At 28.9% G+C, this 23,777-nt stretch overlaps 1 protein-coding gene across 1 annotated transcript in view; it reads right to left on the bottom strand.

Annotated features, from left to right (window-relative positions):
• Fibp (acidic fibroblast growth factor intracellular-binding protein) overlaps positions 1 to 23,317 on the bottom strand; it is a 36,174-nt gene extending 12,857 nt beyond the window's left edge. The window contains exons 1-5 of the mRNA XM_075361376.1: positions 23,054 to 23,317; positions 17,326 to 17,524; positions 14,782 to 14,901; positions 12,591 to 12,698; positions 841 to 1,068 (exon numbers count right to left, since the gene is read on the bottom strand). Of these exons, the coding sequence (XP_075217491.1) occupies positions 841 to 1,068; positions 12,591 to 12,698; positions 14,782 to 14,901; positions 17,326 to 17,524; positions 23,054 to 23,195 (797 nt within the window). The 5' untranslated portion in view covers positions 23,196 to 23,317. The remainder of the gene's footprint in view (positions 1 to 840; positions 1,069 to 12,590; positions 12,699 to 14,781; positions 14,902 to 17,325; positions 17,525 to 23,053) is intronic.
• Positions 23,318 to 23,777: the final 460 nt, after the last annotated feature.

Below are 23,777 nucleotides of genomic sequence, written 5' to 3'. Positions count from 1 at the left end.
AAAAACAAACACGACCTTACTACAAACTGAAAGTTACGTACCAGCAAAAATTGTTAGGTTTTGTGAATTTCTCTTTCAGCTTAACTGGTATTCTTCCCAAGTTCCCTTGTCTTTGTTCACTGACCAATCAAAACATTGCTGTTTCTCATTCTCTGTAACTACACTAGCCTGCATTTTCTCTCATCATTCTTTTCCACATTATATTTGCAGGCAATAACTCTCACTCAATGTCCTCTCTCACACCCTTTTAAGACATCTCTTTCTCTCCTTAAGTCCCTTCTCTATGAAAGTTACTTAAATTTTACCACTTTAAGTGCAAATATTTATTTTTATAGAATAAACCCTATATTATCCAAACAATAACTTCAATAATGCATAAACTTTGATAATCTGATTCAAGGTAACCACATAATGGTGCCTGAACCCAAAAACATCTGCAATATTTCCCAATAATGAATTTTCTTTTATCTCTAAACTTCACAAAGGTTACAATTATTTTTGCTTTACATAACTAAAAATGACAAACTTAATTATTCATCAACAATTAACTCCATTATAACTGTAACTAAAAACCTGACACATGATATAATTTAAATTTACAGCCAAATTTCAACTGGCATACCAGACAGTTTTTACTGGAACCTAGCAAGTCCTAGTACCATACAAGAATGTTGTACATAAAACCATAAAATACTTCTTTCTTTTTTTTTCACAATACTGAGAAAGACAAAAAAGACATGAATCATATGGGTTGGAGAAAGAGCAAATAAATATCTCAAAATGTACAATCTTAAATAACCATATTAATAAATATAAATAGCCATTAAATTTAATACTGACTGTTTTAATTCTTTTTCTTTATCAAGTAGTATCCTAAATTCTCTCAAATCTAAAAGAAATTCCCTGTCTAGATCAGTGTCATCATAATCAGCACTGTTCTCTTGGTACGTCCATGATGTCATTATAGCAGATGAACAATGATAGAAGTCAGCAAAAGTCATATGCTGAAGTTTCCTTTTACTTGTTTCAAATCGCATACATGCTATGAATACTACTGCACCATATCGCCTAGAAAAGAAAATTAAAACATAATTTTCTTGAAATAATTAAATATAACATCTTAAACCAGGGTTTTAACAACTTAAATCAGCGTTTGCTTATCACTGGTAACCTAATTTGTGGCAGATTTTCAAAGAATGAAAAATAGGAACTGATTAGCTTTTGTATAAATGGATATTTTTTATTTAATACGTACTTTATAAGCAAAATTGACAACTTAAGTTTTTAAAATCATTTCTTGAATTAGCTAGAAGAATCCTCCATTGATGAAAAAAATTATTTTTCTTAAAAAATATTCATGAAAATGGGAAATCCAATATAATTAGAACATACAGTAGTTTGGTACTGTAATGAGTGGCAGCACTGATGATAGGGCACTCTTAATAAAGGAGTCATTCATAACAAAGCATCTCATTCATTCATTCAGTATGTACCATAATCCATACTTGACATGTTGTCTCATAACATGTTGTCAATATTAGAGGTGTAGTAAGGGAGTACTTGATAAACGATAAGCTAATTATAAGGAGTACAGGAATGACGTTTTAAATTTAATATTAATAAATGTAGTTATAGTATAAATTTAATATTGATTAACAAATTTTGTGTAAAGTACTCAGGTCATGTTATTAGCAAGGATGGTGTTGAAATTAATCAGTCTAAGATAGAAGATATTGTTAAAATGCCTAAGCCTCAGAATAAAAAAGAGTAAGAATAATTTTTACAAATAGAAGTTATTTAAATTTTTGTACAACTACTCTAAAAATCAATATGTTAAGAGAATTAATAAATAAAGATATGGAAAGACATTGGGATGAAATGATGGGTAAACGTTTTGACGAGTTCAGAGAACCATTATGTGAAGCACCAATATTTTAATAATAATAAAACTATTTCCTTAGGTCCTAATAGTTCTACAGAGGGCAAAGGAGAAGTAACTTTGCACGATAATAAAAAAGTCCCTTAAGAATCCTCATGCTCTTATGACAGAAAAGCTATGCTCATATCATGGAGATATTAGTGATCTTGTAACGGTGTGAAAAATTTCTCTCATATCTTTATGGAAGGAAGGTATATGTACAAACAGATCACAAATCATTAGAATTTACTTTTAAGTAATTACCTGACTAAGTCATGGAGATATTAGTGATCTTGTAACGGTGTGAAAAATTTCTCTCATATCTTTATGGAAGGAAGGTATATGTACAAACAGATCACAAATCATTAGAATTTACTTTTAAGTAATTACCTGACTAAGTACTAATGAGATTGCAAAGAATTTTATAACTAAAATAAAAACATGATATAACTGTTACATATTAACCATGAAAAAATTTATATATAATTGATACATAGTCACATTCTTGTATTAACGTAAATAATGTAGAAAAGGATAATATACGTTTAGACATTGACAAATTAATTTATTATTATACGAGGTGCGACAATAAAGTAATGAGACTGATTTTTCTTTGCAAGATGTGGCAACCATGCAGCTTGCGTAGGTACACCATCTTTGACCTTGGTCTATAAGCTACTTCTAGTCCAAGCGGCACATTGATGCAACTGCTCAGTCGTGAGTTGTGCTGTAATAAGTGAACACGTGTTTGTGTCTCTCGTCACAGAAATGAAACCGCAAAATATTGCACAACAGTATGCCATTTCTTTTTGCGTTAAATTGGGTGAAAACGTAACAACTTATGGTAAGCTTCAGAAGGCTTTTGGAGAGAAGGTTATGTCGAGAGCTCAAGTTTTTCGGTGGCATAAAATTTTTAGTGAAGGCAGAACGAATATTGAAGATGAAGACCGCAGTGGACGACCATCAACCTCACGGACAGATAACTTGACCAGGGTGCATGAAATCGTACGATCTGATCGAAGATTATCCGTGAAAATGATTGCAGAAGAACTCAACATCAATCGAGAAACGGTTCGTCTAATATTAACTAAAGATCTCGGTATGAGAAAGATTTGTGCAAAAATGGTCCCCAAAAATCTCACACAACAACAGCGAGAAACATGGAAAAATGTGGCAGCCAATCTGTTAGAGCAAACGGAATCAATCCAGATTTGTTGAGCTGTGTTATCACTGGTGATGAAGGTTGGTTTTTTTCAATACGATCCAGAGACAAAACCCCAAAGTTCGCAATGGTGTTCAAAGGGATCACCCAGACCAAAAAAAGCTCGCATGTCAAAGTCAAAAGTGAAATGGATGCTTGTGTGCTTCTTTGATTCCAAGGGAATTGTTCATAAAGAGTGGGTGCCTCCTGGACAAACAGTTAACCAATATTTCTACAAAGAAATTTTAGAAAGACTTCGTAAACGAGTTCTTCGTGTCCGTGCCAACATTGCTGATAATTGGATTCTCCATCACGATAATGTGCCATCCCATACTGCTCTGTCAGTACAGCAATTTTTAACCTCAAAACAAATTTCAGTACTACCACAGCCACCTTATTCACCAGATATTGCTCCGTGCGACTTTTTTTCTATTTCCAAGAGTCAAAATGGCGGTCAAGGGACACCATTTTCAAACAACACAAGATGTCCAAAAAGCTGTGACGAGGGTCTTGGAGGATATTACAGAAGATGATTACCAGAAATGTTACCATCAATGGCAAAAGCGCTGGAATAAGTGTGTGCAATCAGAGGGGAACTACTTTGAAGGAGACAACACTAAACATGACTACAACCGTAAGCAACATTTTTTTTCATATCAGTCTCACTACTTTATTGTCGCACCTCGTATAATTTAACTGTACCCAACAAAAAATTACACACTTTTCAACTGGAAACTAAAAATGATGCGTTGTTATTGAAATAAATTGGATGGTCAGAGAATAAATAAAATTTGTATATATAGTTAAACAATTTTTTTTTAAATTTTAATGATGATTTTAATATTATAATATTACTCCAATATCTTTAATATTCAAATATCTAATATTAATATTCTTCAAATATCTTTAATATTATAACAGTTTTAAAAATAATAAAATTGTTATTCCTAAAAGTTTACAACTAACAATATAACAATTCATGAAGAAGATTAGGGCAAAGAGAGCAGTACAAATAGAGCAAGAAAGGTTTTATTTTGACCTGAAATGACAGCCCAAATCAGTTATACAGCAAGTAATTGTTTTACAGGTAAAAAGCAAGCTCTGGGACCTCAGGCACAGGGTAAAGATGCCAAATGCCAGGGTAAAGATTGAACTAGATGCTGTTTCAACTTCTTTTTCTGTTTAGCCTCTGGAACCATCAAAAAGTATTACTTTTTGATGGTATTACTTTTTGATCACACCTCATTTACATTAAATGAGGTGTAAATGAGGTGTGATCTTGTACAGTCTCAGGTTGACCATTTCCGAGATGTGTGGTTAATTGAATCCCAACCACCAAAGAAAACTGGTATCCATAATCTAGTATTCAAATCTGTATAAAAGTAACTGTCTTTACTAGGATTTGAACCTTAGAACTCTTGACTTCGAAATCAGCTGATTTGCAATGACAAGTTCACCACTAGACCAACCCGGTGGGTTTATGCCGTTTCAACTGTGGGAAAGAAGGCCATTTTAAATCCGGGTGCCGTGAGCCAATGGTCAGTAGAGGTTGTGGTGCAGAAGGCCACAGAACAGGGAGCCATTTGTGACTTAAAATATGAAACTTCTGCAGTTAAACACGAATCAAAGCAGTCACTCCCATGACCTTTGGGCAATGGTGAGAGAGGTGGAGGTAGATTTTTTTTTATTGGTTTCGGAACCCAACCTCCGGATAATAAACAATAAGAGGTGGTATGCAGATTGAGACAACACTTGCACTGTCGTGTGGGTATCATGACTGGAAACCATTGTGCAAAAGGGTAGTGGTGCTGGCTTTGTATGGATTTGCACAGGGAAGATTTTAACTCAAATGCCCGGAGTATGGCAGTGAGCACATGGATAAGCAGGATAGGTTTCTAGCAAATGCCATAGCCTCTTTGGGGTTGGTTTGCCTGAATGAATTTGGGACCATTACATTTCAGAGGGGGAGCACAGGGTCAACTATTGACCTGTCCTTTGTCAGTAAAACTGGTGTAGGAGATATGAGTTGACGAGTTATATAGGAGGAAGTTTTGAGTGACCAAAAATTTGGTGATGGAAAGCATCAGCACCAACAGGTTGAGGGGAAGGTCTTTTGGATGTTACATTGGGACCAAACTCACAAATGCAAGAGGTATTCGTAGAGAAAGTGGCTTCTCAAGGAGAAATCACCCCTGATGAATTACAAGGGATCATAAATGAAGCATGCAAAGAGACCCTAATGGGGTTAGAAAAGAATGCAGGTCACATGAGATAGAAGAGCTCAGAAAAGAGTGCAGTAAAAACAGGTGTTTGTTAACTCGTGGAAGGAGGTATCAGACAATGGGAAGAGGCTGCAGTGAAATTAAGGCAGTCTAGGAAGGAACTGAGGAGAGCTATAACGAGGTCAAAACAGGAGGCGAGAGAATTATGCGACCGCCTTTGATGAGAATTCATGGGGAGAAGCTTTCAGAATAGTAAGGGATAGATTCAGCAAAAGATGGTCGTTGCTGTCCCATCAGATATTGGATATCATGCAGAAGCTCTTTCCTAAAGAATTTAATTGATGGTGGAAGGAGACAGTGGCAGATGATGTGCCTAGATTTACAGTGGATAGTAGTGAACGCATCTTCGCAAATCAGCTGATTTCAAAGTAGAGAGTTCCAATGTTTAAATCCTAGTAGAGGCAAGTTAATTTTATATGGATTTGAATACTAGATTGTGGATACCCGGTGTTCTTTGGTGGTTGGGTTTCAATTAACCACACATCTCAGAAATGGTCAACCTGAGACTACAAGATCACACCTCATTTACATTCATACATATCATCCTCTGAAGTAATACTTTTTGATGGTTCCAGAGGCTAAACAGAAAAAGAAGTTGAAACAGCATCTAGTTCAATCTTTACCCTGGCATTTGGAGGCCTTTGCCTGAGGTCCCAGAGCTTGCTTTTTACCTGTAAAACAATTACTTGCTGTATAACTGATTTGGGCTGTCATTTCAGGTCAAAATAAAACCTTTCTTGCTCTATTTGTACTGCTCTCTTTGCTCTAATCTTCTTCATGAATTGTTATATTTCTAGTTGTAAACTTTTAGGAATAACAATTTTATTATTTTTAAAACTATGTTATAATATTAAAATCATCATTAAAATTTAAAAAAAAATTGTTTAACTATATATACAAATTTTATTTATTCAGCAGGGATTCAACTGGATTGTCATGGCTAGGAGCCTTGGAGGATGCTGGAAGTCGTGGTTCAAAGACAGCACAAGAGAGCCTGTTTTGACACGTCCGGTGATGAGAATATATCAAATAGGTGGTTCCATCACCGTGTGGTGTAAGAGGGAGGGTTTTTAGTAGGGAAACCCACACACACCCAGCAGTATGGGTTGCTGGGCTTCTGGTTGCATATTTTCCCACCTCCGATACAAAAAAAAGTAAGCTTTTAAAGTAGGTAAAGAATCAATATTAGGTACAGAAATACCAAGTTACTCTGGGTACAGATCAATAATACTGATTTGTTTATGTTTGATGGAATAATGACAATACTAGATGATTATTATATAGAAGGAGTCAAGTTGCTTGATGCAATTTGTAGTACAGTAACTGGTCTGAGATCAGAAATTGCATGTAATGGAATATTTGTTATTTTATTCAGTGATAAAGGTCAACAGTATATAATTTTAATAAGATTGGTATATATAACTTATTAAGATTTATATATATATATATATATATATATAAAATTTCAAATCTTTTTCCTTAAGTCAAAATATTTAAAAAAAAGGACTATACAAACAAACAATTAAAGAATTATTTATTAAATGTATATTTAATGAACAAGATAAATGTTTAGGTTTGCTAAATGTAAGAATAGCATTATCAATTATTTTCAAAATCGTAAAGCCTGCAAATACATCTCCAATATTTAAAAATAAAATTATTGAAAATACATTTACAAGTAAAAAAGTATTGTGATAAAAAATAAAAGAATTAAAAAAGTATTAATAAAAATCATCCAATTATGTGCAAAAACATAAATAAAACATATAAAATATAATAAATAAAAACATATTTTACCAGTGGTAAAAATAGTGAAGAAAAAGTTATGAGAATATGGATATTGAGTATATGTATCTAGTTCTGGGAAAATAGTTAGGAACCTTAGCAGACTAATTTATTATTAATTTGAAAAATAATTATTAGAAAGATTTACTGTATGTTTACAATACATATGTATATTTACAGATGATTAAGGAATTTGTATTTCACGGAACTGGTTGAAAGGAAAAAAAATGTTTTGTAATAAAAATTACATTACATAATAATAATAATGCTTTGTGTAATAATCATAATTGACACAAAAAAAAAATTACAAAAATATATTTGATTACATATAAAAAATTATTTTAAAAAAATGCTTTTATTTAACTAATATTAATACTATCATTACTAAAAAAAAGGAAACAAATTAGAAAAACCCTCTAAAAAGTAAAAAATAAGTATTAAATCAAATTGAGTACTTTAAACAAAAAAATAAAATATATTAACAAATATAAAAATGCACTGAAAAGTAAAAAATAAATTATATAAATATCTAATAAATAACCAATAAATAAATGTAATAATTATTAAATTTTAAAATTAAAAGTAATGAAAATATTTAGTTAAATAAAAGCGTGGCGCAGTTTTTATAATTTATTTAAAACAACACAACATTTATTTTTACAATTAATCTTCATTTTCATTTTCAATAACGACACGAGGAGGCGGAAAGGTCTGCTGGAACCTCTCCAGTTGAGACTGACTACAAGCAACAATCTGGGAAAATGCACCCACTCGCTTTCTTTATACGTGTTCTCACATAGTTGAAGTTCATCTTCGAATTCTGCTTGTAATCTAATTGATCAAACTGAACAAACTCTTTCCGCTGAAAGTTTCATTTTAATTAATTATGAATTTTTATTTAATGAATTCATAATTACGATTACAATTATAATAATGATAATAATTAATAATTTTTCAGATTACCATACCATCACAATGTAATAACCTTGTGCAAGATTTCTAAATTTAATTTTTATTTTTAATCTTATTAACCCTTAAAGGTCATCTCGGTGCAAATTTGAACCATCAAAAAATTAAAACTTGAGTTATTTTATTACAGATAAATAAAGTATATACATATACTAAACAACCTCATTAAACAAAAAATATATTTTAAAGTACAGCAAATGTCTGTAAAAACTTATTTGAATGTTATAAAAACTGCGCCACGCATTTATTTAACTAAATATTTTCATTACTTTTAATTTTAAAATTTAATAATTATTACATTTATTTATTTTTTATTTACTGGTTATTTATTAGATATTTATTTTTTTACTTTTCGGTGCATTTTTATATTTGTTAATATATTATATTTTTTTGTTTCAAATTCTCAATTTGATTTAATTCTTATTTTTTACTTTTAGAGGGTTTTTCTAATTTGTTTCCTTTTTTTTATTAATGATAATATTAATATTAGTTAAATAATATATTTGTAATCAAATATATTTTGTAATATTTTGTATTTTACATCCAAAAAAAATATTCTTAATAATATTTATATCTGAATATTATTGTTTGTTTGTTTATTAAGACTAAAAAGTAAAAATATTTATTTTTAGACATCGAAGTTACATACATGTACCAAATTTCAATCATTTTCATACGATAGTTCATGAGAAATGAAAATTTTCAACTAAATGCATGAATTTAGTGTTGGGGTAGCACGTGGGGGTGGGTCATATAAAATTCTGACACCGTAGTGCAGTACTGTCATCGAAGTTACATATGTGTACCAAATTTCATTGATTTTAATACAATAGATCAAAAGATATAGCAGTTGCAATATTTGATTATAACTAAAGCAAGTTAAATAAAAGCTTATAAAAATAGATGTTTTTTTAAGTCCAACTCTACCTTTTATATTCATTGATCAGCATGATGGATCATACATAAACAGAAACAAATTTAAATTAAATTGATTTTTAAATAATGAATAATATTTCCAAAATCTTTTTTTTCAGCTTGGTCATTCCATGTCAAGTGGAACAGGGATCTCCAGTCGACATCTCCAAACTTCATCAAATTTTGTGTGGACATTCACTGTGGTCTTAAATGCCATTTTACCAAATTGTAGTTCTATATCTGCTATAGATGATTTTCTGTGATCTCTTGAAAAAAGGGTACTTACTGGTAGTTGACATATACATGCAAAAAATTCTAACTTATAATTTTAATTGTGACATAATTTGAAGGTAATATTAAAGTTATACTTTTGAGTTTTAATACTTTGGATTAACATTTTATGCTGAATTCAAATATGTTATTCACAAGTTTCTTTTAGCACTGGTTTTGAGATATAGCAACTGAAATTCAGCTAAAAAGTTGTAACATTTTGTAAGTCAAAGTTTCAAATTTTGAGCTTATATTATTCCTTATCTAGTACTTTAATCAGAACGACACTTTGTAACCTGAAAAAGGGCATAATTGTGTGTAACATCCTAAAGTTTCAAAGCAACTGAAGGCTTGTCAGGAGATATTCATCATCAAATTTGGTCAAAAAGTTTTTAACTAGATTTTTTCCATACCTTTGAAAGCTTCCATCTCAGGTATACCTTCTTAGTTTTTGTTAGCTTTATAATAGTTAGAGCAACTTTTAAACTACAAAATCCATGCAGTTTGTTTGCATGTTGCATCTTGTGAAGAGCAAAAAGATTACAACAGTTGGGCTAAGTTCTTACAATAACTTCTATAATCAGTTGTGACATTTATTGTCATAACTGATTATAGAAGTTATTCACTAACAATTATGCTAATTCACAAAAAGTTGATGCTTATATACCCTTTCTTCAAAATAAAGGATATTCTAGAAGAAATGAAATTTTCCAGAATTTTCTGTAGATTGGAATTATCCAGAACATTTTAGAAATTTTTAGACCATTTTAGAAAATGGATTTTTTCCACATCAGCCTAGAAAGATCTACAGTAGTCCAAAATCTTCTAGAACAAGGCAAATTTTTTTTTCAAGATATTGTAAATTTTAGAACATCCTTTAAAAAATCTAATAATATTCTGAAGCACTGAATGTTTTTCCACCTTCAGCTGTTTTAATTAACCAGAAATGTCCACAGATTAAAAATCTGTCACACCCAAAAGATTAATTATCTTTGAAAAGCACTCATACCTACTATAATATACGGGTCAAAAAACAAAATGCATGGATTATGTTGTTTAAAATCTTTTCACCTATTATACAACTAACAAAATCTGAGAAGGTATACCTGAGACATAAGCCTTCAAAGATGGGCCAAAAATCATGTTAAAAAATCTTTGGCCAAATTTGGTGATGGATTTCTCCTGACATAAGAAACAAACAGCTTTGAAATTGCAGGATCTTACACATAATTATCTCTTTTTCAAATTACAGTCTCATTCCAATTAAAGAATTAGATAAGAAAATATATAAGCTCAAACTTTGACTTCCAAAATGTTGCGACAAATTTTTTGCTGAATTTCATTTGCTATATTTAAAAACCAGGTTCCAAAAGAAACTTGTGATTAACATATTTAGATATAGCATAAAAAGTTAACTGACAGTACCAAAATTCAAATCTGCATCTTTATTACTGCCGTCAAAATTGTTAGTCAAAGATAACAATTTTTACATGTGTCCACAAACTATAAGTAAGTATCTCTTTTTCAAGAGGCCACAAAAAATCAGCCACAGCAGATAGAGCTGCAATTTAGTAAAATGGCTTTTCAGATCATGGGGAACCTCCACCAAAAATTTGATGATATTTAGAGATGGTCAGGTGGGGACAATTTTCAAAACTGGATCACTTGATATGGAATGACCCAATTCATAAATATGGCATCTGAACTATTCAGTCTGAACTACAGTCCACATTTAAACCAAAATAAAATAAGTTCAAATCCATAACAAATACTACTAGCTCAGTGGCAGTAACTTTTCAATGCCAATACTTACAACTATTCCATTTATAAATAGTCTGCCAGATTTATCATAAAAAGTAAATCTAATCTTTTTATTGTAATTATCTTCAGTATACACACTTTTGGTCAAAAAGTTGATAACAGAATTTTTGATGTCAGTATAAAAGTTCATCAGCATTTGGGAAAAAACAATTTTGTGACACATGAATAAAAATGTATAATTAGTAACTGTCATCCACCATGCATTATCAGAAATTTACATAACATATTTCACCATTTTTTTTAAATTTTATCAGTAATGTTCCGCAGTAAACTTATTTAAAACTAAAAATCTTCACAGTTTTTTTAATCAAATTTGATTTTATAGATTTCCAAATAACAATGTTAATGGATAGATTTACATTAAAATTTTAATTAAGAAAATATATATATATACAAGACAGTTTAGTATAAGATTAAAACATTTAAAGGTAACTAAATAAAAAATGATTGACAGAAATTAAGAAAAAAGTTTATTACCCTCTAATAGTAAAATAACTGAAAAGTACTCCCATTCTGAAACCTAATTAAAAAATAATAAAAATATATTTTTTAAGTTGGAAAAAACAATAAGAATTTAAAAAATGTCAATTCTTATTTATAAATGGAGATGAGATCCTCTATCAATGCAATAAAAATTCAAAACTCTTTCAAACCGATAGGTCTCATTTAATTAAAAATATATTAACTTTTATATCAATAGGTTGAAACAGAAAAAAAATTTGTTGAAAAATCTATAAAATTGAATTTTTGAAGTGAAATTGATATTTTTTTTTTAAATTTCAATGAAATTCATTTTTAGTTGAACTGGTAGAACACATACAAGTGAAATTTGCATTTTAGATTTACAAGTCGAACTCCCATCCAAGATAAATATCCCCTTAATATCTTCGTACTCTCCCACCCAATATTTGAAAAAATTAACAAAATTAATTCTTCTATACACAAGATACTTGTACCACTACAAACTTCATTTCTGTAAAATAAACTGTTTCTATAATTAGTACTAACACACATTCATAGATAGAAAATTTATTATTATTATTATTATTAAGATATCTTAAAGTACTAAAATTCAAGTAAAGGATCAATTTTTATAATTAGTGATATTTTCTGTTGCACCACAACATCAAAAAACGTAAAGGTTCCGCTAGGTCAATAAACCTGATGGGTGTTTCCCAGCAAAAATACAGAAAAGCTACTACAGAATGCAATTTATATGATGTAATTATAAATAGGTGTAAATATGTTTAATACTCTATAATTCAATATAGCATTTATAATTTTTTTTCTGTAATTGGTAAAAGAATACTGTAATCAATACTAAATAAAAAAGTATGTTTTTATTTCACATTAAAAATGTGAAATTAAAAATTCACATTAAAAAAAAGAAAACTAATAAATAACGTCACTGAATGCATTAAACACTTACTTTGCTAATTCATCAGGAAGTAAAAACAAACTGCGTATATTTTGAACAACAGAACCTTGCATTTCTTCCACAGTTTTAAAAACACGTTTTACATTATCAAATTGGCGTCTGAAATCATTAAATAAAGAGGCTTTAATTCAGGCTGGTTATTTCCTTTAGTTTAAAGTAAAAAGTACACAACTGATTCTAAGATATGCTTACTTTCTCTAATAAGAAAAGGCAATGAATTGCTTCTTAATAGAAAGGGTTAAGAAGCATCCTAGTCTTTTGTTTTATGCTGGTAAAATGTAAAGCACTTGAGATACAACAGGCATAATCAAAATTTGTTTCTTTAAACGGAAGTAATCAGATAACTCTTCTGGTTGTACAAAATGAAGGTGCCACTTGCACAACTGAATATCACCCGCATTTTAGTGGGATCAGTCTGCTGAAGTACATTATGTATTACTGGCTCAATGAAGAAGGAAAACAAACAAGTACCCCAGTTTTCCAAGTTAACTGTCAAGAGATGCTGATCAATTTTGTGAATGACTTTGCTGGTTAAGGGAATGACCCTCTCTCATGTCAAGTTATCTACAATAATTTTGGTTACAGCACTTAACTAACATACACTTTTTAATAATAAAATCTGCATGATAATGTTTTGAGAGTTTGAATTAAAAAAAAAAATAAATAAATAATTAGTCTAGACAGATATTTTACTATTAAACCAATTTCATCTCATCATCATTCTTAACAATAAGTGGCCAACTTACACGTCCAGCTTATTGTTGTTAGAGAAAAAGAAGAAACAAATTTGAAAAAATAGATTAATTTAAATGACACTTCATCGTATGGTTTTCTCCCTTGAGACAAGTATTTTGAACAATGTCTTTCTTTTCTTTTTTTTTCCTGTTTAGCCTAACGGTAACTACCGTTTAAATAATTCTTCAGAGGATGAATGAGGATGATATGTAAGAGTGTAAATGAAGTGTAGTCTTGTACATTCTCAGTTCGACCGTTCCTGAGACGTGTGGTTAATTGAAACCCGACCACCAAAGAACACCGGTATCCACGATCTAGTATTCAAATCCGTGTAAAAATAACTGGCTTTACTAGGACTTAAACGCTGTAACTCTCGACTTCCAAATCAGCTGATTTGGAAAGATGCGTTAACCACTAGACCAACCCGGTGGGTTTTTGAACAATGTTTACATTTATTCTTCTCTGCTTCCAATTGGAAGTTCCTGAGACCTCAATATTCCTTTTAGACTGTTTGCTCTTTTCTGTTTTCTTATCTTTGCACGTTAAAATGATCCAACTAGTACTGTTTTAATAAATACATCTCCACTTATGGATAATACTTCTCCAGTTAGCTTTTTTATTCCGATTTGTTCTAAATCTGTGCTTAACTTTCCGTTCTCATTCAATCTCTTAAATATCTCATTTTTCACTCTATCTTAATTTTCTCCAATTACTAATATGTCCAGATTTCAGATACCTACAGCTTTCTTTTTGTCCCTTTCACTTAGTGTCCATATACTAAGAAAACCAAAAAAAGATTCAAAGTGAAGAATCACAAGAAGAGAGCTAAAGAGTATGTATTTCATTTTAATATAACAGGCATAAAATATATATACTTGTAAATGAAAAAAATGTGTTGGTCATGATCTATTCTCCCCTGCAAAATACAACAAAGGTTAATTTGTAATCAACATTTTTAAAATAGCTTCCTGAACGCAAAAACAACACAGTCATCATATCTATTTAGCAATAATTACATAACAAAATCAATAATATAAAATCTGTATTCACAAATGCAGAAAGGAATCAAGTTACTGCACTTACTTAGCTCAGAGTCTAAAGGGCTGCACACTTTACAATAATTGGTCAGACTCCAACTATGACTTAAACTAAACATATAATTCTGAAATCAATTAAAATTATTTATAGTTAAGACAGAAAAATGTTTAATTTTTATTTTTCACTATTCATGATTATGTGAACTTTTCACCATACACCAAGTAGATTAATTCTACATTATTCCGGATCTGTGACGTGACTTAAAAATTACATAGAAAAAACTGATACCTAATCAGAAGTTATTCTATGAATTAATTATTTTTTATATAGTAAGTTATAACATAAATCAATTACCAGTCTGTTACAAACACAACAAATATAAATACAGAACATTAAAATTTAAAATTACCTGCATGATTTTAATGACACATTAGTTTTCTCACTAACTTCATCTAGATCTTTACGATGGCGAGATGATAATTTTTTTCCAAGTAACTCACGAATGACAGAATCATCAAATTCATAATATCTAATTGTGAAAGAAAACATACACATATAAAGCTAAATTATTAAAACAGAAATTGCATGCGTGCACGCACGCACGCGCACACACACACACACACACACACACACACACACACACACACACACACACACACACACACACACACACACACACACACACACACACACACAAGTAGAAAAACTATAACTCAATTAAATTAATATGTATGGAACTTTATGGGTGCCAATCATCAAAAAATTCTAATCTGCAAACATCTTTACCTGGAATCACAATAGCAGTTACTGATAAAAGACAAAAGTAAAAGTTAATTTTTTTGCTGTAGTAGTTGGATATAATTTAATACTTGAGTTAAAGAAGAATTAAGTGTAATATTTTGTTTGATTTGCTGAAAAATGTTAAATTAAGGCCATCATGTTTCTTCTCCACTGACTATCATGTTGACTTTACTGAAACGCTTTGGACAGTATACTATCAAAGCATTAACAATTAATGTATTTAGTCATCATGATTAGATATGAAATGAAAACTCATAATAGCTAAGAAACTGATGCTAAAGGATGGATGTATCAGGTAGACTAGAAAGTCTATAGCAAGCAGGATGATCAATACCACATGTGCAAAATGGTTTTGCAGAAAGAAAATAACCCGTCACATGTGTTGTTATTAAGATATAATATAATATGAACAAAAATGTTGTGCAACATTAATTTAAATTTTCAAATTAAAAATATTACATTTACCATAAGCCTGTAAAATTTTGTCTCAATTTTCAACCCTAAAATGAAACATTTTTAAATTTATGGTCTCCACATTGGAAGAATAGCTAACACAAATTCAAATTTAGTGTGGTGTTAGAAATTCTTATAAATTATTAGTAGTTGTAAAAAATATTTTTGAAATTTTACTTCAGCAATAAGAAACCACACCATACTATTAAATCAACTTAATAAAATTGTAACAAAATGTTTCTTACTTTCTCCCAAGGATGCAGATGTGGAGCACACTGGCAAAAGTTAACTCATGTGCCAGCAACACGCCTAGAAAAATGATGTGTTCTTCACTGATTTATTTTCTTGTTTCTCAATTGTGTTGTGTAATTGTCAGGGTTACGATACTTCTGAGTGCAAATTACTTTATATATATAATATTTTCAATATACATCAGATACCATAGTTCTGCATTAAAAATACTATCGTATTATGAAACCACTTCTTTTGGTAGAAGTTCCAAATTTTTTTTTCATCAAAAAGATATCATTGTCAATCTTTTTTTTTTATTCAAACATTATCAGTATATTTTAAAATAAATGTACTATTAAAAAAAATAAATAGTATTAACTTGCAAAAAAGAATTTTCTTTGCAAATCGTAAATACTTGAAAAGAACATATATGAAAACATAATTCATAATTATTTGATAAGAAGAATAATTTGTAATTGCTCAATGTTGTTTATAATCAACAGAAAAAGTTCTGGAACTGTAAAATGACTAAGCAAGAGGTCTCTTGAGATTTCACAAATTGCAACAAAAAATCTGTTCTATCCATATATCTACTTTTTACCAAAATAAATTTTTTTTTCATCTTGCAAATTTGAAAAGCACGTTCTAGACAGGTTTTATTTGAAACATAGGAACAAAAGATGAAGAAGAAAAAAGGGATACAGATTCAATTTTCCCCAGAATTATGTCATCATCAATGTGTTGGAATTTCACCTCTGATAACAGATCTTTTAACCCTGTTATCAAAAGATTATTAAAGTGTGAAACTATTGACATTAATCAATTTAACATCTGATGAGCCAACATAAATGTTTTTTCAAAATTATGAAGTAATGAATGTCAAATTCTCTGAAGTTCTCTCAGTTTATTATAAAATTAATGCAATTATATATATATCATGTGGGGAAAAGTCAATCTCAAAACCAAATCAGCTCTACATGTATGTTTTCAGCTAAGCTATATTGTCTAAGTTCTAGTGAATAAAATCTTATAAGTTCATTAAACTAACTGATATTAAACTGTCTGTCACTTTTCCTTCTTTGTAATTGTGTTGTCTGCTATCATTAATCATTTGAAATGTCAATAGTATGTAACTGCCAATTCAAAGGGAAATTACAGTCAACATCACTGTTTAACTTTGAATTTTTACAGAAAACAGTTTGATATTTCTTATATTCATCTATTATCATAGATGAAATTCCCTGAAATGTTACAAAGGGATTACCATGTTGTAACACTACAAATAATCATGTATTACACATCAAGAATCAAGTATCATGTAATAATACACAGGATCTAAAGATAAGCTAATTATAATATTTTTTTTTAATTTTAAGATTATAACTCGCAACAGTCTATAGCTACATAATTAAAATTATTTTTTTTAAATAATACTAATAATCACTAACTTAATAAATAATTTACTTACTTTTCAATTAATAATTGTTTAGTCTGTGGTTCTATTTGAAATGCTAATTGTTCAGCTAATTTTAAGGGATTGTGAAGGAGCCTTTCCAATAAACTATAAGTACGATAATGATTTAGCACATCAGATGCTATAAGTTCAACAGTAGTACCAGGTTGTTTCAAAGCACTTTCTTGCTGTAATACAGCAACTGCTTCTGAAGCTGTAAAATGTCACATATAATACTAAAATTTGGAAGCTATTATTTTAAACTAAACTGCAATAAAACAAATAAGGTAAACACAATTACAGTCAAATCTTGTTAACCCATAATAAAGAAACTAAAATTTTGAATTAAATTTATATATAAGTTTGTTTGACAATTTATTTGGTTAATAAAGTTAATTTTATTTTATTTTATTTTTTAATACAGGATGAATGTACCATCATTATGTACATAATCTAATGTGTGCACACACATGCACATTTGCGAATATGTGATGTGTTATCTTTACTTAAAATTTAAACCTAAACAAACATTTCAAATGTTAAATAATCATTATCAGTAGACACTGGAAAAAAGACAAAGTAAGTAGATTAATTAAAAAAGGATTAGTAATAATAATACATATATTAACTGATAAATAAATTCAAGAAACACTGTAAAACTGCATCCTAATAGAAAATTTTGCCTAAAATATTAACAGGCATTTGTATTTTAACAATAATATTGTTTTAGAAGAATTGTTTATTTGTCAATTAATACAATTATTATTACTATTATTACTTCTACTTTATTAATTTATTTATTTACTTTTTTTAATTTATATATTTTTCAGGATATCTACTGATGATTATTGTTTAACAATTCAACGAAGTAAACATATTTTGAGCATAATTTTGTTTTTCAAATTAATTTCAATAACCATTTACCAAAGATATTTATTTATATTTAATAGAGTAATATTATTACATCATTTAGGATCCATGGAATGTACTTTATTATTTTGAGTGGTTTTTCTTGTCAAAAGTATGAGCCATTTCACCTTTTCTTAAGCCTGTTTCAAGTGAAATATATCAAATTGTTTTTGAATATTCCTTTCAAAATACAGTGGTACCCAAGTGATATTCCTAATAATATAAACAAAGGCTCCCTTTCTATGCTAATTAATAACATGATTTTCAATTTTTATTTTATTTTAAGGGCTTTTCTGCAACATGTTTTCATTGATGAATAAAGACATTACATTACATACTCACAATTGGATTGTAAAGTAAATTAAATACTTTATCATACAGGACCAATATCAATATGAGAATTAATTAAAATTTATAAAACTAATAATACAAACTGAAGAATACAAAGAAATTCTATTGGCGTAGTCATTAAGAAAATATGAATTTTAAATTTTTATTTAAAAGAACAATTTGAAGCTAATTAGTAGTATATCCTTTAAAAGAGTTGCTGGTAATTCTGTTGTTAGTAGTGCCTTTCTTAAAAGGGATTAGAAGAGCCACTTATTTATGTAACAGAATAATAAATTCAATTTACATCGTGTTTGTTCAATTAATATGAGCATGCAATTTCTTCCAAGTTTGTGCGTAAATTTTCATATTGTTTAATCATACTTGGGAGCTTTATTTTTATGTGGTATACATCTTTATAACTCACAGTAAAGAAAAAAAATATATGAATAAAATTTTCTGTTATGATAAATTTCTTAGAATATGCATTCTGTTTCTGTAAGGTGATATGCAAAATTGAATTCAGTGGTTATCCATAATGCCTAAAATTATATATCTATATCTACGAATGAATGTTCATCAGGTCTGGCTCCACATCATGTGGTGAGTGGACCAAAGTTGGGCGACTGCTTGAATAAGGATTAGCCAAACCTAAAGTCGGCTACCTATCAGCTCCAAACTGGGTCTACCCCTGAACAAAATCCTCTGCTTTCTGTGTCAAGCATAACCTAAAGCAGATAGAGTTGCCTCATGCGTCTTCAATTTCAGTGTGATGAGGGTTTGCTACACTAAGGTTAGCAACTGGGAATGGCAGAGGATAAACAGTATTACACCCTGTTCTACATATTACAAAGAGATATCATTACAAGCAGGTAATAGAAGGATACCTTGTGGCTTATAATGTGACAGCTGATGTTGTATAGTCAGGTCTGAACTGATGTAAAATTGTTTGATAATACCGCATTGTTTATCAACTTAACACTGGCTAACCTCATCAAATTAACAATAAATATAAAAAATTATATACAACTAATATCCACAAAGAATTTTGTATGCCACATTTTGATATTTTTGATTCAACAGGACTTCAAAACATCAAGAAAAAAATCAGACCAGAGTCATTTTCTGACCAATATAAGTATTTTACCTTGCCTATTTAAAACCAGAAAAATAATTTTTTTTTAATGTACACAATGGCCTTGGAAAATGTTAATTTTTATGCTCTTATTAATGTATAATAAGTACATACTTGTATTTCAATATTGTCCATTATTATTTAAAGATTCTGAAATAAAGAACCAAATGCATCTGAACAGAAATATTATCTATTATTGTACAACATCCAACAAAACTGTTAAATTAATTAAACATAACATTAGACCTATATTTCATTATTCTTTAATTTTATATATATATACACACAAGCACATATACCTATGTGCATAAGCATATTAAATGAATATCATACAGGATGGATCAAGTGAGGTAATTTAATAGCTAGAGTAGAGTAAATAACAGCACAACCTATATAATGAGTAATGTGCCGATTAAAATAAAATATTTATTTACTTAAGCTTACATGTAGCACGCTTAAAATTTAGCATTAGAATAAGCTTTTTTTTTGTTATTAATAGATAATATTGAATTTATAAGGATTATCAACAACAGTTATTCAACAAGTTTGAAATAAACATTCCTTTACTGCAATCACAAGATCAATAACTCTTGTCAAATTTTTTTCTCAAAGATTTTAAACATTTTCAGAAAAACTTTATTGATTTTAACAAAGTAAACTTAAATGCAAAAGCTGAAAAAGAAAATTGTGTGGGATTTATTATTACTTTCACTCAGCAATATACAGTAGTAACTAATAGTCAATATGGATTATACTGGATTACATTTTTTCCCATTCAATAATTTTATTTTTTGAATGTAAATTAAATTTTTGCAACATAACCAACAGCTTATGATAGGTTCACCAAATCATAGTTTCCTCCATAAAATAAAACTGGATCATTAAAAACAGGCCATTTGGCGAGAAGTAATTATTGGATATAACGTTTCAAGTGGGTCAAATTGAGAACTTTCTTAATTTTTTAAATCTGTTTAAAATAACTGGGTTGTTATGTATGTATGTACATTTGATAATGTAATTATATTGAACTTCCTCTTTTATACAATTAAATTAAATCTTTATTATTATATCTTTATTATATCTTATTATTATTATATTATTATATCTTTAGAGTTATCTTTATTATTCATATCATTTAACACATATCTTATTATATGTTAAAATAAGATTTTAACAAAATAAGAATAAAAAAACAAGATATTTTATTCTTTTTAAAAACAGTTATTTAATCTATTTCAAGAATAATACTTATGATTTTATCACTGAATTCCAAGTTTTATTTTAATAAATAAAATGATTGTCAAAAAAAGAAAGAATTAGGATTCAAATGCTATGTGCCATGCAGTTTATTTCAGTCAAATCAGATTAGAAATTACATTTTCCTGAGAAGCATATTAAATTAAACATTTCAATTTTACATTTAAATCAATGCAACACAGCAAAAAAAAACAGTTACTCAAACAGCCTATATACCGTGGGTTTGTTTCACTTTCTAAACATTCATAATATTTGTTTAAAAAGTATGGTATATTTTTATTTGACTTTGTGCTATAATTAAATAAATGTTTTAGATGGTAGGTTTTTTATAGCTCCTAACTTCACAAAATTTAAAATGATACTGTGAATGGCAGTCAGTTCATAATAATGTATAAAAATAAAATGAAGCACAACAGATACCGTTATCATTTTTTAAAGATATGTTCACAAAATTTACTACGATCAATGCAAGGTTGTTAATCAACTTTCTCTTGTTAATTGATTGCCAAAGAAATTTTCTCTTGTTAATTTTTAACACTAATTTTTTTAAACAATAGCCATCTGCATTGTTAATACTAATTAGAATGACAATTACAGCCTAAATTATTACTTTTAAAAAAATTACTTACGTAATTTATTTTTTATTGCATTTTAAAAATGTAAATTTATTTAAAACGTGGCAACTTACAACAAATCATATTATTAATTTTAGTTATAAAAAGGGCTGCGACCTGTAGAATAAATTCAACAAAATGAAACACAAAAATAATTCAGGATATATCTTGCCTAAAATATTATCTGTAATGATTAACAAAGAATATTTAATTGAAAACCCAGTCAAATATACTTTCCAATTATAGAACTTATAATCTACGATGTTGATAAAAATATCTATTGGGAAATAAATCTAATTTCCAGTTAGAGAAAATGCTTCAGGGTTTTACATATAAATTTTAGATAATTAAAACCTTGCTGCTTTGGAAAACACACAAGCTTTAGGCTTCTGCATGGATTATTAAATGGAAAATTTTTAGTATTAAAAAAAAATGCCAACCCTGACCTGTTACCTTCAGGATTAAAAAAGAGACACAACCACATCACCATGTATGACTATTTTATTCTAAAATTAAATTATTAATAAATGTACAAAAATTTTGGTAATCACATTGCCAGTTTTTTTGGAAAATCATTGTTAAATAAATCATAAAATTTAGTTTTTTGCCCTAAAATATTACACAGTAGAATTGATGCAAATTTCAGATTTTGGTTATTTTTCTATTGATGTATCCTTTGTTATTAGTAATCAAAGAGCTACAATATTTATATAATCTTAGGGAGCACAATTAAAAGAGTCTATGATTATTTATAATGTTCGTAATATACTCAAAAACTCATTTACGATTAAATGTACATTTACATTCAAAAATTAATTTATTATCTGGTAATGAAAAAAATACTTAATCACATATTGTTAATTCAAATAAATATAAAAATTTTATAAAACTAGAATCAAACTCTTACACTTTTCATACTCCTTGCATCTTGCCACTATATGAAAATACTATTATAAAGTTAAAGACAATTAAATCAACAAAAATTACTTAAAACATCAAATTAAAAAAAAATAATAATAAGAACATACAACCCAGATTCCCCACCCTGCAAAAAAAAATAGAAAAACTACAATTATAATGATAATGCTATATTTGTCATTTATAGTTTTAACAATTATTTGATAACAATCATTATTCAACGTGAATATAAGCTTATAAAATATGCATAGTCTACTATTTCTGAGCAATTTTTTATTTAAAAAAATTGATTTTCATTGAATCAGATTTTAAAACCATTTCATATCATATCATATCATTTGACCTAAAAAGCAAATACCTGTTCCAAAATCGTTATCAATGCCACAATCATTAAAAAACAGATTGTCTACACAAATAATACTGTAAATACATCAGGACAATCAACAGAAAAATTATATGTGAAAACCTTTAACAAGCTCCTGATCATTTGTATACATAACCTAAAATATAACGCCGGTTAACCACAATAACTAGATGACATTCGATACGTTAATTTCATAATTTACAATGTCGAAAAACTTACACGAATATCCATCAACCCATAACTGATAAACTTCGGGATCAACTAGCGTGTAATTGCTTATAAAAACATCAACTTCTGCTATCATCGTGACTTCTTCGGACAACTGTTTCGAATTTGTAATGTAAAAAGCATAAGAAAACATTTCTACTTCCACATCTTTAGAAAATTATTTTATACGTTAATTATTAATGTCAAAACCATATACACTGCAGTTTCCATAATTTTGTAAACACGCTAATGGCAATTCTAAACACGAGCTTAACCTGTTTTAGCACACTGATAACTGAATTATATTCGTTTGTAATAAGATATCGAGTATCGATAGATATGCCACAATCGATAGGACAGAAGAGTAACTATAATGCTAATATACTGATATAAAAAAGTAAAACTTTTTTAATGTTTCTCTAAGTGGAATGCAATACCTTTGTTTGTATTTATTTTTTTGCATAGAATGCAGAGGTGTAAACAGAATCTTTCTATTACCTGCAATTTAACATAACTGGAATATTAAAGGTCTTATAAAGTTAATGTTGTTGGGTACCCCATATACTTTAAACTTCTTAGCAGGTGCTCTCCTTTTGTAGGTATCCTCAGATACATCTCGAATTAAGGTACAGTAATCAGCTAGCATATTAACATTCCATTTGCCATAGTAACCGTTTCCCAAAACTGAAAATTTTGGTGGAAATGTTGGCCGAGTTCACTCCATGTCCCTGTTATG

This window comes from Lycorma delicatula, chromosome 3 (assembly GCF_047948215.1).
Source record: "Lycorma delicatula isolate Av1 chromosome 3, ASM4794821v1, whole genome shotgun sequence".
Taxonomy (NCBI): domain Eukaryota; kingdom Metazoa; phylum Arthropoda; class Insecta; order Hemiptera; family Fulgoridae; genus Lycorma; species Lycorma delicatula.
Note: the sequence above shows the minus strand (reverse complement) of the source record. Positions and strands in the feature narration are given on the sequence as shown.